Source organism: Ailuropoda melanoleuca, chromosome 11 (genome assembly GCF_002007445.2).
Source record: "Ailuropoda melanoleuca isolate Jingjing chromosome 11, ASM200744v2, whole genome shotgun sequence".
NCBI lineage: Eukaryota > Metazoa > Chordata > Mammalia > Carnivora > Ursidae > Ailuropoda > Ailuropoda melanoleuca.
Genome location: NC_048228.1, coordinates 56,312,390 through 56,326,529, shown reverse-complemented (window position 1 = coordinate 56,326,529; position 14,140 = coordinate 56,312,390). Strand labels below are relative to the sequence as shown.

At 35.3% G+C, this 14,140-nt stretch overlaps 1 protein-coding gene across 1 annotated transcript in view; it reads right to left on the bottom strand.

The window, feature by feature from the left end:
• Window positions 1-861: 861 nt before the first annotated feature.
• LOC100468789 (sulfotransferase 1 family member D1) overlaps window positions 862-14,140 on the bottom strand; it is a 36,975-nt gene continuing 23,696 nt past the window's right edge. The window contains exons 3-8 of the mRNA XM_011237499.3: window positions 12,062-12,187; window positions 11,162-11,259; window positions 8,763-8,889; window positions 7,789-7,883; window positions 4,646-4,826; window positions 862-1,190 (exon numbers count right to left, since the gene is read on the bottom strand). Coding sequence (XP_011235801.1) covers window positions 1,078-1,190; window positions 4,646-4,826; window positions 7,789-7,883; window positions 8,763-8,889; window positions 11,162-11,259; window positions 12,062-12,187 — 740 coding nt within the window. The 3' untranslated portion in view covers window positions 862-1,077. The remainder of the gene's footprint in view (window positions 1,191-4,645; window positions 4,827-7,788; window positions 7,884-8,762; window positions 8,890-11,161; window positions 11,260-12,061; window positions 12,188-14,140) is intronic.

Sequence of the window (14,140 nt, the reverse complement as noted above, 5' to 3'; positions counted from 1 at the left end):
AACATGGAAGAGGGAGAATACAGGATAAGTTAGCGAGGAATATAGAGATGAGAGTAAATGACTGTTTAAAAAAGATCAGAAACCAAACTGTCCTTTCTTTATACTTTTAATCAATATTTGACATGTGTGGTTAGGGGCACTGTCAGTTTACTAACCAGGAAAATTGGGAAAAATTAGAATATCTTTAAAGAATTGAATGAAGATCAGTTAAAGTAAAGCCATGTACGTTGTATAGCACGGTGTTTGGCACATAGTAAGCTCTCAATAAATATCAGCTCTTGGTATTGTGGCTATTTCTTATGTTCTTAAAATTATTTCTCTGTATATTCTTTTTACTGCTAACCCGTCTTAAAGTTCTTTGAATTCAGGATCCATGTTTTATACTTTGTTATCTCTGAGGCACATTAGTTACACACAATTTATTAGTTTGATATTATGATAACTGGTGATTTTGTTTCTCTGACAGTAACTACTGCATTATTATGCAAGCAATACTTTGGTAACATGTTTGTTGATTACTATCTTGTTGCTGTTTAAGAACATTAACATACAAACTGTAACAGGAGACTAAGATTGATTGATAAACTATCCAAAATGTAATCTACAGTAAACCATTCTAGGGCAATACTTTTCAGTGAACTCCTTGCACAAAAATGTCATCATCCTTGTATTACACTGGTATCATTCTAAGCATATAACTAAAGAAATTAAAGCCTTTTTAAGGGAATATTTTGGTTCTAATCTATCCATCTTGAAGATCCCCCTAACTATGTTCTTTGCAAGTCCAATGACCCAGAACTTGAATTTAAAAAATAAAGCAGGTATATTTATAGATTTTAAACTTCATTTTATTATTCTGTCTTTAAGAACATTGTGGAAGGTGATTAAAATCATAGCAACAGTATTGGTTTTTCATACGTAGACTTTGGAATTCTTTGAATATTCTATTACAAAGCATAAATATTAGTAAATACAGAAATATTAACATACAGAATTTTTGTCACTAAATGCTCGAAGGAATTGTTTTTCTTTTAATTTAAGTGCCAGCTAAAGGAGTCAGAGAAAGAACAGGATTTCTTAAATCTCTGAACGAAACTGCAGTGTAGACCCTTTCATTTTCTTTTCATAATCTTTTTCAAATCTTTCATACTGGGCTACAGTGAACTGGTTTTTCCAATCTCCTGAAATACCTGTAAAGAAAGATAAAGTGGTACATGTGAGAATACTATAAAATTTCCTTCTTCAATCAGTTTTCGTTTGAATTCTCACGTGTGTTTTTAAACCTTTAACTTTTTCCTATCTGCTCCATAATTCCATTCCTCACTCCCAAACTCTTGGACCTTCTTAGTTTTCAAAAAACAAGCAAAAACAAACAAACAAACAAAAAAAAACACCATGGATTTTTCCAGTAGCTTATATAAAGAAGTAATCCCCTCAATATTTCAATAAATGTCACTGGGAGAAAATCCAGTGTCTCAAAATCTTTATTCTTTGGCTTCAAGAGCTTTGTTACCAAAAAACGGAGAATTTTTCAGTCCTTTTTTTTTTTTTTAAAGATTTTATTTATTTATTTGACAGAGATAGAGACAGCCAGCGAGAGAGGGAACACAAGCAGAGGGGAGTGGGAGAGGAAGAAGCAGGCTCATAGCGGAGGAGCCTGATGTGGGGCTCGATCCCACAACGTGGGATCACGCCCTGAGCCGAAGGCAGATGCTTAACAGCTGCGCTACCCAGGCGCCCCAATTTTTCAGTCCTTTTAAAACTATATTTTCCAGTGTCAAGTGATAATTTATGAAAAAAATTTCTATGATCAAATAAGATTTGGAAATGAGTGGGTTAAATGTAATTAAACATATATATTATTACAGGATTGCTCAATTTTCAAAAGACTAACTGTATCTTAAAACCTTGAAGGAAAGACAGAGGGCGTAGCATTTGCAAAGAATATCTGATAAAAACAATGCCATTTCTCACAGGTAATCTAGAAGTCATTTGCAAGCCAAGTTTTAGGGGGAAAATGGGGGTAGGGAAGAAAACATGCCAAAATAACTTTGTTAATCCGTTCCAGAATTTCTCAACTTTGGCATTTTATTTTATTTGTTTATATTGCTGCTGTTGACATTGGCAGCCAGACCATTGGCTGGGCGGACATGAGACTGCCCTGTACATTACAGTGTGATTAGTGGCATCCTCAGCCTGTACACATCAGATGCCTACAGCACACCCTTAGTCATGACTCTCAAAATGTCTTTGGATGTTGCCAAACTTTCCCTGGGAACCAAAATCATACGTGGCTGAGATCCAGAAATTCCTAGAGACTTGTCCATGGCCTCCTTTCTAACTTTCTAAAAAAAAAATAAATGAAGCAAATCTCTGGGATGCACGAATTACCCTTAATAGTCCCTATATAAGCTGTTACCAAAATACTTGGTTCTCCAAAACTGTCTTAGATTATATTAATAATTATTCACTCTCTACTGTAAGATTTTACAACTCTGCCCACTGACATGTGTTGTGTGATTCCTCTTTGCCTCATTAAGTTTGGGCTTGGATTTGGGATATGCTTTGGTTGTTGCCAAACTTTCCCTGGGAGCCAAAATCATACGTGGCTGAGATCCAGAAATTCCTAGAGACTTGTCCATGGCCTCCTTTCTAACTTTCTAAAAAAAAAATAAATGAAGCAAATCTCTGGGATGCACGAATTACCCTTAATAGTCCCTATATAAGCTGTTACCAAAATACTTGGTTCTCCAAAACTGTCTTAGATTATATTAATAATTATTCACTCTCTACTGTAAGATTTTACAACTCTGCCCACTGACATGTGTTGTGTGATTCCTCTTTGCCTCATTAAGTTTGGGCTTGGATTTGGGATATGCTTTGGTTGTTGCCAAACTTTCCCTGGGAGCCAAAATCATACGTGGCTGAGATCCAGAAATTCCTAGAGACTTGTCCATGGCCTCCTTTCTAACTTTCTAAAAAAAAAATAAATGAAGCAAATCTCTGGGATGCACGAATTACCCTTAATAGTCCCTATATAAGCTGTTACCAAAATACTTGGTTCTCCAAAACTGTCTTAGATTATATTAATAATTATTCACTCTCTACTGTAAGATTTTACAACTCTGCCCACTGACATGTGTTGTGTGATTCCTCTTTGCCTCATTAAGTTTGGGCTTGGATTTGGGATATGCTTTGGTTGTTGCCAAACTTTCCCTGGGAGCCAAAATCATACGTGGCTGAGATCCAGAAATTCCTAGAGACTTGTCCATGGCCTCCTTTCTAACTTTCTAAAAAAAAAATAAATGAAGCAAATCTCTGGGATGCACGAATTACCCTTAATAGTCCCTATATAAGCTGTTACCAAAATACTTGTTTCTCCAAAACTGTCTTAGATTATATTAATAATTATTCACTCTCTACTATAAGATTTTACAACTCTGCCCACTGACATGTGTTGTGTGATTCCTCTTTGCCTCATTAAGTTTGGGCTTGGATTTGGGATATGCTTTGGTTAATGGAATTTGAATATGTCCAATATATACCACATCTAAATAGAAACTTTAAAGACATTGCAAGTTTCCAATGCCTCTCTTGCTCTTCCTGTATACTATGATATTGGGCATATCCCACAAATGGGTGCCTTTTTCAGCCTGTGTTTCAGAAAGAGAAGACGTTAAGAGGCTGAGACCATGAAAGTCAAGTAAAACTGATCAGAATCAAAAAGAGTAAACAAAACTGCAGCAGCCACTGGTGGCCAACATTCAGCAACATTAGACAAAAAATAAAACTTGTGGTTTTAAGCCACTGAGATTCTTGGAGTTGTTGTGGGTTTTTTTGTTGCTGTTGTTTTTTGGTTTTTGTTTGTTTGTTTTTTTAGATTTTATTTATTCATTTGAACAAGAGAGAGAGTGAAAGACCAAAGCAGGAGGAGGGTCAGAGGGAGACGCAGGCTCCTGGCAGAGCAGAAAGCCCATGACCCTGGGATCATGACCTGAGCTGAAGGCAGACACTTAACCTACAGAGCCACCCAGGTGCCCCTTGGAGTTGTTTGTTTTATAGCAAAACTAATACATACACAATTAACAGAATATCTCCTTCTCTCTCTCTCTTTCTCTCTCTCTCTCTTACACACAATTCAACACATCTTTATTAAGGGACTATTTTTGGCCAAGATGCTAGCTATACATTGAGATAATGTTGAGGATGCAATGATTTACAATATCATAACAACTTCAAGGAATTGACGCTCTTCATTATTCATTTGGTATGCTTAACATCATTTAAGCTGGCTACCCACCACAGCAAAAATTTTAAGGAATATGAAGAATATCTAGAGAGTTCAGACAAATGGAAGGCATTCTTCTGAAACACCAAAGGATGCCAAGACCCATGCTTATCAATGCATAGGCTCTTGAGTAAACATTTCTCATTAGAAGGTCTGTCTTACCTGTTAGGCTTACAGAAATTATAGTTTATTTGCCACAAATTATTTCCCTTAAGGTTTTTTTTTTGTTCCTATTTCTTTTCTTGCCAGCATACTCAATCTCTTTCCATTTCCTATAATATTGCTCTTTGCTTCCCACCTACACTCTCCATGACTGTAATTAGCAAGTTGTATAGAAACTAATATATGATTTCTCACCCTTTCTCATGAAGGGAGATACAGAATGATCCATATCAAAATCTGGTACGGTGCTATAATTTGCACTTGGATTCTGCTTCATCACATTGAAAGAGCTATGATAGAGGATTTTATCCACTGTTTCTTCTGATAGATCTTTGTCTAGAAACGTTAACAACTTCTGAATTTCATGCTTTGGATCCTAAAAAAATTATAAAGAAAAAGAATTATTTCAGGCAGATTTAGTCATGAAATAGGCAATGTATTTAATAAAGTTCTACATATGTCAATGTGGTGAAAGAAAGGATTTTGTATTTTTATGTGCACTTTTCATTTTGCTTTCCAAAGTACACATCCTATTCTTGGCCAGGCAACCATCTGCTAAAAGGAAGAGTAAATTTTGTTTGTTTTTTTCTTTTTCAAATTTTTATTCAAATTCTAGTTAGTTAACATAGAGTATAATATTGGTTTCAGATGCATCTCTTACATATAATACCCAGTGCTCATCATAGCAAGTGCCCTCCTTAATACCCATAATTTTGTTTCAAAAATGCAAAAAAATGGGTTAATATTCAATCTTTCACACTCAAAAATAGAATTAACCTATAGGTTAACAAATGGTAATAAAGCAAGCTACTATTATCATAAGGTATAATTTTCAAAATCCTTGATCTCCTTTTTTAAATCATATCTAATGTAAAGAATAGATCACCAACCATTTTTTTTAAGATTTTATTTATTTGAGAGAGAGAGATAGTGAGAGAGAACATGAACGGTGGGAGAGGAAGAGGTGCTGAGGGAAAGGGAGAAGCAGACTCTTTGCTGATCAGGGAGTCAGATGCAGGGCTCAATCCCAGGACCCTGGGATCATGAACTGAGTGCAAAGCAGATGCTTAATGGACTGACCCAAACACCCTTACCTACCAAACATTTAAAGAATAATTAATACCCGTTCCCATGATTCTCGAACTCTTCCAAAAGGTAGAAGAGGGAGTAATAATTCCAAAAACATTTTACAAGGCCAGCATTACCCAAAACCAGATGAGAACAACACAAAAAAATAAAAGGCTAATATCTCTGAATGAACATCAATGCAAAAATCCTGAATGAAATACTAGCAAACAAAATTCAACAGCACATTAAAAGGTTTGTATACCATGATCAAATGGATTTTATTCCAGTGATACAAAAGTGGTTCAATATCAGCAAATCAATCAATGTGATATATCACATTAACAAAATGAAGGATGAAAATCTTATGATAATTTCAAAAGATGGAGAAAAAGCATTTGACAAAAATAAAACAGGCCATATATGACAAAGTCACAGCTAATACACTCAATGATGAAAAGCTGATAGCTGTTCCTCTAAGATCAGGAACTATAGTCAACAATAACTATACTTAACAATACTGCATTGTATATTTGAAAGTTGCTAATAGAGTAGATCTTAAAAGTTTTCATCACAAGAAAAAAAAATAACTATGTGTGGTGATGGATATCAGGTAGACTTACTGTGATTCTTTCATAATATATACATATATTGAATCATTAAATTGTTAATATTATGTCATATGTCAATCATGTCACAATAAAAGAAAAAAAAACAGATTACTTATTCCCGAGAGTTACAGTGGAAAGAAGATACTCTTTGTACCTTTCACTCCTTCATAGATTTTTTGATAGTATGATAAATGAGGAGGAAAGTAAATAAAATCCTGTTCATTTCCAGCCTAAGGAATGGTGGAGAAGAGAAAGAGGCAATGATGAAGAGGAGAAATACATGTTATGTATTTCTTATGATTTCCCTTCTCTGTGTTTCAGACTCCTTAGGATAGCATGTAAGAACAGTGAAAGAGTAGCACTCATGCCAAATAGTTTGTGCCCTGTTACCCATTGGAGAGGTGATCTTCTTGGTGGCCCAAACCAAACTGAGGCTGGGAGCCAGAATCTTAGTAATCTCATGAGATCAGGCAGAAAGGTGATCTGTTTAGCTTTATTGAGGTACCCATCCCAATTCATGGAAACAGAACCACAAAGTTTCTGTAGTGGCTCTAAAAGAATCTGTTTCTTGTAGAAACAGAAATGAACTTGGTGGAAATCAGATACACATCTTAATTATTCAAGGGGAAGAATCAATCACAGTAAAATCCCAGTTGTGTCAGGTCTATCCTGTGAAAGTTAAATGGAAGAGTGATGGGGAAAAGGTACGTTGCACAGGCTTGGAATGGGAATATTTGGGGTGGATTTGATGGCACAGAGACTCTGGAACTCTTGAGTAATTTTGAGCCTTTTCCACCAACAGATGTAGATTCTCCTTCCATATTTGAGGAGACTAAACTTCTTTTGCTTAAAGACCTTATTATATCTAATGTGGGAAGTTTTCTTTCCAGATAACACCTATCCTATTCAAGATCCTCCCCAACCGCTACTTGTTGCTTCTAGACACATAATTCGGGTAATATGTCACTCCTTAATCCAGAGTGACAGGTAAAAAATGCTTTAAACAAGATGTAGAACAAATCTGACAGAGGGGGTCACCTTAGCTGGGTAAAGTGGTTTAGAACAGATTTCCCAAATAAGAAATGAAGGGTAGTCATTGTTATCTAAAGGAATTTAGGTGTGGACAAGCTTCCTGAAACATTCAATTTAAGAGACATGGAACATTTCTTAAATGGACTATTTAAGTAATCAGATCAGGATAAATTTTTTATCAAATTAGAGAATGAATTAATTTTCATGCTAATAACCAGATAGAAGATGAAAAAATAAAAACTAGACGTTTTACAAATTAAATTACATGTTTTCCCTCCTCTAAATTGTCTTAATGATTTTGTATTTCATGGAGAGGCAGAAATCATTGACATATTTGAAGAAGGCAGTGGGCATACTCTCATTTAGGTTTCAAGATCATTTTCTCTGAGTGGACAACTGAAGGAAAATGAGGCACTCCGAATAAGTCAAGATAGGTGCCTGAACTAGAGCAGGAGGCAGTAGTCCTAGAAAAAAAGTAGATTGAGTAAAAGATCCATTTTCAAGGCAGAGTTACCAGGAGAGTGGATTAGTAATATTTATAGATTAAGAAGAAAGGAAAATGTGATACAAAAAAAGATGAATCTTAGGTTTCCTTAAAAATAATTAAAAAAATTTATAATTGCCTATTACCTCTTTCATGTCTTCATAGAATAGGTAAAGGATACGATAATCATTCCTCTTCTCCCACCAGCCCTTCACATGGTCATACCAAGAACCAAAAGCCACTAAATTGGAAGATATAATGTTTGGAAAATTAAAACTATTCACATAAAGAATTGTTAGATATTATTCCAAGTCATCATTATCAACACAAACACACTTATTAGTTCAAGAAAGAGGGATGGCAGGATAATTCCCCCTGTTCTCACTGAATTTGCAATCTATTTGGAAAAGAGTGGCAGGGAAGTTCATAGAAGAAAGAGAAAGGGAGAGAAAATCATAGGGATGCAGAGGTTAAGAAAGGGTTGCAGAGGAAGAAGAGTATATTTGGATCTAAAAAGAAGATTTGGGTTTTGATAAGAATAAGTAGACATTCTATGGACAGAGAATAGTCCAAGAAGCAGCAGGAGTAAAAATCTGCAAGATATTATTAGATGTTCTTGCCTTGAAAAGATAGTTTTTATAGAAGAATGTTTACATGAAAACTTTAAGTAGAACTACTACTATTGGCATAAATATGTTTCCCTGAAAGAGAGAATGTACAGGTAGAGAAACAGAAACTTGAGGATAAAATCTTTAGCCAAGAATTTTCTGTTTATATAATAAAAATAAGGGAATGGTAGAGAAAAGAGAGTCCAATAAATATGCGTAAAATCAAAACAATACAATGGATGCACAGTAAGAGAATAAAATGGTCGTCACTAAGCACTAATGAAACAATAAGACTAAGAACTGAAATATCTGCGTTACGTAGTCTCCAAAAGTTCTTAGAGGGAAGAGACAACTATGTATTCTGCTTCCTCTATAGTCTTTCTAAAACAGTAGTAAAGTGTTGGGCACATATTAGGTTTATAATAAACACAGATTTAAATTTGACCTTTTTATCTCTTTGAAAAAAGACTTTTCATAAAGAATTCCTTGATTAAAGTAAGAGTTGAACCCACCGTTCCCAGTGATGAATTTATCCAGGAACTCCTCCCAGGTGCCAGGCTCTGGGTGTAATTTTGCCATTTGGTAGAAATAATAGTAAGACACAGCCACATCCTTAGCATTTCTTGCCACATAGACAATCTGTGGGGAGATATGGGAAATCATCATTTCACTTATATTATTTAATAGTTTGTAAACTTCTGCTTATCTTGAAAGAATGCTTATTTCTCTTTTATATTTCCTCTTTAGATTTTGAAAAGAATATCTCTTAAAACACAGAAAACCAAGTATCATAAGAATTACAGTATTAAATTAACAAAAATGAGCTAATATTGTTCTTAAATTTAGAATATTTTTCTGTATCACTTATTCAAATATACAAAAAGAAACATAAAAGTTACAAAACAAAAAGATAAACTTTTTCTTAATTTTTTCATTATTAATTTTTTTTTAAAGAGAGAGAGAGAGAGAGCACGTGCACATGAACTGGGGGGAGGTGCCGAGAGAGAGGAAGAGAGATAATCTTAAACAGGCTCCACGCTCAGCACAGAGCCCATTGTGGGGCTCCATCTCACAGTCCTGAGATGACATGAGCTGAAATAAGGAGTTGGACACTTAACCTACTGAGCCACCCAGGTGCCCCTAAAGTAAAATTTTAAAGCTGAAAAAATGTCCTATTTTTAATTGAAAATAAATTACTATTTGGGTACATTTAATCAATAATGATTAAACCTTATTCATTCCTTTCATGATCACATAACAAGCATTGCTGTTTGTAATGATTTGGTGTGATATTAAAATTTATTTTATGTATAGAGCCCCAAAATCTGCTTGGAAACAGAAATTTTGAGCATATTTTCCAATAGAAATGACATTGTTATGTCTCAGTGGTAATTAGGTTTTCAGACAAGTCCACTGAAACCCATTAACTTCTCCCCTGAAGTACGTCTAATAATACTGAGGGCCCAGGCACCCACTCAGTAAATAAATCCCTAAGGGAAAATGCATTCAGGAAGAAATCTCCTTTCCTCTAATTAGAAACAGTTTTCTTCTTCTCTTCCAGTTGATGGGAAAAGGAAATGGGAAATTTTATATCCCCGAGTCACTGATAGTAGTTCTCGTATTCTGGGATAAGAAGGGATTGGGTGGAAAGAGGTTTTTCGAAAGATTGAGTATAGAGTTCTAAGAGTTGAGACTGTTGCTGTTGTAATTTCTTGAGATAAACATTTCCAATAACTTCCTATTTTGATACCAAGAGATTATGGTAATGAGCCAACTGTTTTCTTCTAATATCATCACCTCTAAGTTCTTTAGTGAGGACTGCTTCCACTTGCCTCAGTGTAGATAGAATGTGCATTGAAGTACAATTTTAATTACTGACAACTAGCAACTACCCAACTGTCCATTAATAGTACTGTGGGTAAGTTGGTTGTGAAATATTCACGTAGACATAATGGAATTCCTTATATCAGTGTTTCTCAAACATTAGCATGACTCAAATTCACCTGGAGGTTTTATTAAAACTCAGATTTCTGGACCTCATTCCCATGATCTTTGATTCAGTAGGTCTGAATTGGGCCTGAAATTTGCTTCTCTCACATGCTACTTTTGCTCAGGGTACCACATTTTGTGATCCAGCAGGCTACATTAAAGAAAAAAAAACAAAAACAAGGTGACAGCATGATAAGACCTGATCTCATAAATATTGTGTTAAATGAAATAAGTTAAATATTCAAGATTACATACTTTCCTATTACAGGCAAACTACTTTATAATAAAAACATTCAGGATAGTGGTTATCTTTGAAGATAGGGATTGTTGCCCAGGGTGTGAAGAAACAGAGCTGTTGGGGTGCTGGTAATGTTCAATTTCTTGATCTGGGTGCTGGTTTCATGGGAATGCTTACTCTGTAAAAATTCATCAAGCTCTAGGCCTAAGATTTATGTACTTTTCTCCATATATGTTATACTTGAATTAAAATGGTTATTTTAAAAAGAAGCCTAAAATGAACCCATTATATATATAAATAATATAAAATATATATAATTATAAATCCATATTTGTAAATTATAATTATATTGAATTAATGAAGAAGCAGTTCTAGCATTATTTAAATATTTGGATGTTAAATATTTAAAAGTAGATACTGAGTAAAGAGATTTAGACAGGAAGACAGACATTTTAAGGAACAGAATACCTGAGAGATTCTCAGTGCTTGGGCACTAAGTCTATATCTATATATCTATAGCACTGGCGTCCATCGGTGTTATTTTCAATCCTTGGGTATAGGGACCGTACTATTATTTTTGCAGTGATTTATCCAGGGATTGTAATATCCCATCCTAATTTCTACATAATGAGCAAAGGAAATTTCAACACAAATAAGGATTTTTTTTTCTTTAAATGTTGCTACCTTGCAGTTATTTTTCCAAAATGAAGAAGGGAGAAGTTGAACAGGCAGGTGTGTTTTCACTAATCGAGGAGGCTGCATTTTTTTCAACTCCTCCACACCTACAAGCACAAAAGTTAAACTGTATAATAAATGTGGAATCATAAAGGTCAATTACAATAAAATATAAGACTTTGTAAACATTAACCCCACTGTATGGCTTGAAATAACTATATGGCTTCAGATGCATATAAAATCTACCATGAGATCAAAACTGATAAATTCTGGTTAGTGATGCTGTTTTATTTCCTATGTAGAACAGACAATAACTGTCTGTAGAATCTTCAGATATAACACCTTGCTGAGGTAGAAACAGCAATAGGCCAATATCAACACATCCAAATTTTTCCTTCATTTATCTTTCTTCTTCTCATTTACTATATGGGAAACTTGAACTAGAAGATTTCAAAATCCCTTTCCAGTTTTCTTATATTCAAATTGTAAGATCAAAGTAAGCCATGAAGCTCATAACTAATTTTTAAAATTTTAGTAATGCAAGACCACCCATAATTCTGTTTCTTGACTGTGAACATCAACTAACAAGCAATAGACATGATTTTATATTGGATCAAACCCTGAATTTTCTGTATATAATGATTGTACATTTAAATGTTGAAGACTTCCATCTGTGCAATTAAGAAAAAATATATACTCATCAAACTCTTTTATGCAGATATTATCTTTGGGTGCAGAAGGACTATAATATGCACATTAGTACAACCAAATTCTTACTCTTCTATTATAGACACTTAGGATTCACTGTCCAAGCTCTGTCTATAGCAATTCTATCATGACTCCTCCAAGCACCACAAAATGATAGGGGGATTTATTCCTACGGTAAAAAGGAACATTCAGGGAAAATACCATTCTCGAGTCCAGGAATGATCAATTCCATGAATGGCACTCGTTTGTATATTGCATCCCGTTTACATTTCTCCGCATCCCCATTGTTATAGATCAAATCCAATATTTCACTGACCCAGGTTGTTCCTAAGGGCAAAAAAATGAAACAAATATAAACTTTGTCAAAAGGCTATAAGAGGTTCAATATAGGTAAAGAACTTGTATAATATCGAAAACAAGGGGCGCCTAGGTGGCGCAGTCGTTAAGCGTCTGCCTTCGGCTCAGGGCGTGATCCCGGTGATGTGGGATCGAGCCCCACATCAGGCTTCTCCGCTAGTAGCCTGCTTCTTCCTCTCCCACTTCCCGTGCTTCTGTTCCCTCTCTCGCTGGCTGGCTTTCTCTCTGTGTCAAATAAATAAATAAAATCATTAAAAAAAATATTGAAAACAAAACGGTGCTCTTCCTTTCCATCCTCCTTTTCTCTTCCCACTTTTCTGAGGAGCCATCCTTATCTAACTTGAACATATACATATGTGTTGTGTGTGAGAGAGTGAGAGTAAATTTAATTAAAATAATCATAAGTAAGTCATAAAAGGTAAGTAAAACATGGATAATTTAAGAGACAGAATGTAAGTCATGTAGCACACCCTCCTTAATGGAATGCAGAGGGAAGGAGCCAATTTCAAGAAGTCTGACAGCAGCAATTTCTACAGTTTTTATTAATGCCAAAATATGATTACACTTTGGGACCGAAGAGTAATTGAGGCAAAAACATTCGATGGAGGCGTGAAAAAAGGATACAAAGAGAACTTTGTGATTGCATCTGTGGAGCCTAGGTGCTACTCAGAAACAAAAGACCATAGATCCTAAGTGAGCAGAGTTAGATGGAGTCCCTGTGGTCTTTATGAGATTGTGTCTCATTAGTCTTGAGAAATGGATCTAAGGTACAGATGGTCCCTCCTTTTTTTTATGATAATTTTTTATTATATTATGTTAGTCACCATACAGTACATCCCAAGTTTTTGATGTAAAGTTCCATGATTCATTACTTGCGTATAAACCCTGTGCACCATGCAATACGTGCCCTCCTTAATACCCATCACCAGCCTATCCCAATCCCCCACCCTCCTCCCCTCTAAAGTCCTCAATTTGTTTCCCAGAGTCCATAGTCTGTCATGGTTCATTCCCCCTTCTGTTTATCCCCTCTTCCTTCTTCCCTTTTTTCTCCTACCAACATTCCTACTTCTTATGTTCCATAAATGAGTGAAACCATATGATAATTCTCTTTCTCTGCTTGACTTATTTCACTTAGCATTATCTCCGCCAGTCCCGTCCATGTTGCAGCAAATGTTGAGAAATCGTTCTTTTTGATGGCTGAGTAATATTCCATTGTATATATGGACCACATCTTCTTTTTTTTTTATAATGATTTTTTTTATTATATTATTATATTATGTTAGTCACCATACAGTACATCCCAAGTTTTTGATGTAAAGTTCCATGATTCATTACTTGCGTATAAACCCTGTGCACCATGCAATACGTGCCCTCCTTAATACCCATCACCAGCCTATCCCAATCCCCCACCCTCCTCCCCTCTAAAGTCCTCAATTTGTTTCCCAGAGTCCATAGTCTGTCATGGTTCATTCCCCCTTCTGTTTATCCCCTCTTCCTTCTTCCCTTTTTTCTCCTACCAACATTCCTACTTCTTNAATCTTCCTACTTCTTATGTTCCATAAATGAGTGAAACCATATGATAATTGTCTTTCCCTGCTTGACTTATTTCACTTAGCATTATCTCCGCCAGTCCCGTCCATGTTGCAGCAAATGTTGAGAAATCGTTCTTTTTGATGGCTGAGTAATATTCCATTGTATATATGGACCACATCTTCTTTTTTTTTTATAATGATTTTTTTTATTATATTATTATATTATGTTAGTCACCATACAGTACATCCCCGGATTCCGATGCCCTCCTTACTACCCATCACCAGTCTATCCCATTCCCCCACCCCCCTCCCCTCTGAAGTCTTCAGTTTGTTTCTCATAGTCCATAGTCTCTCATGTTTCATTCCCCCTTCTGATCACCCCCCTTTCTTT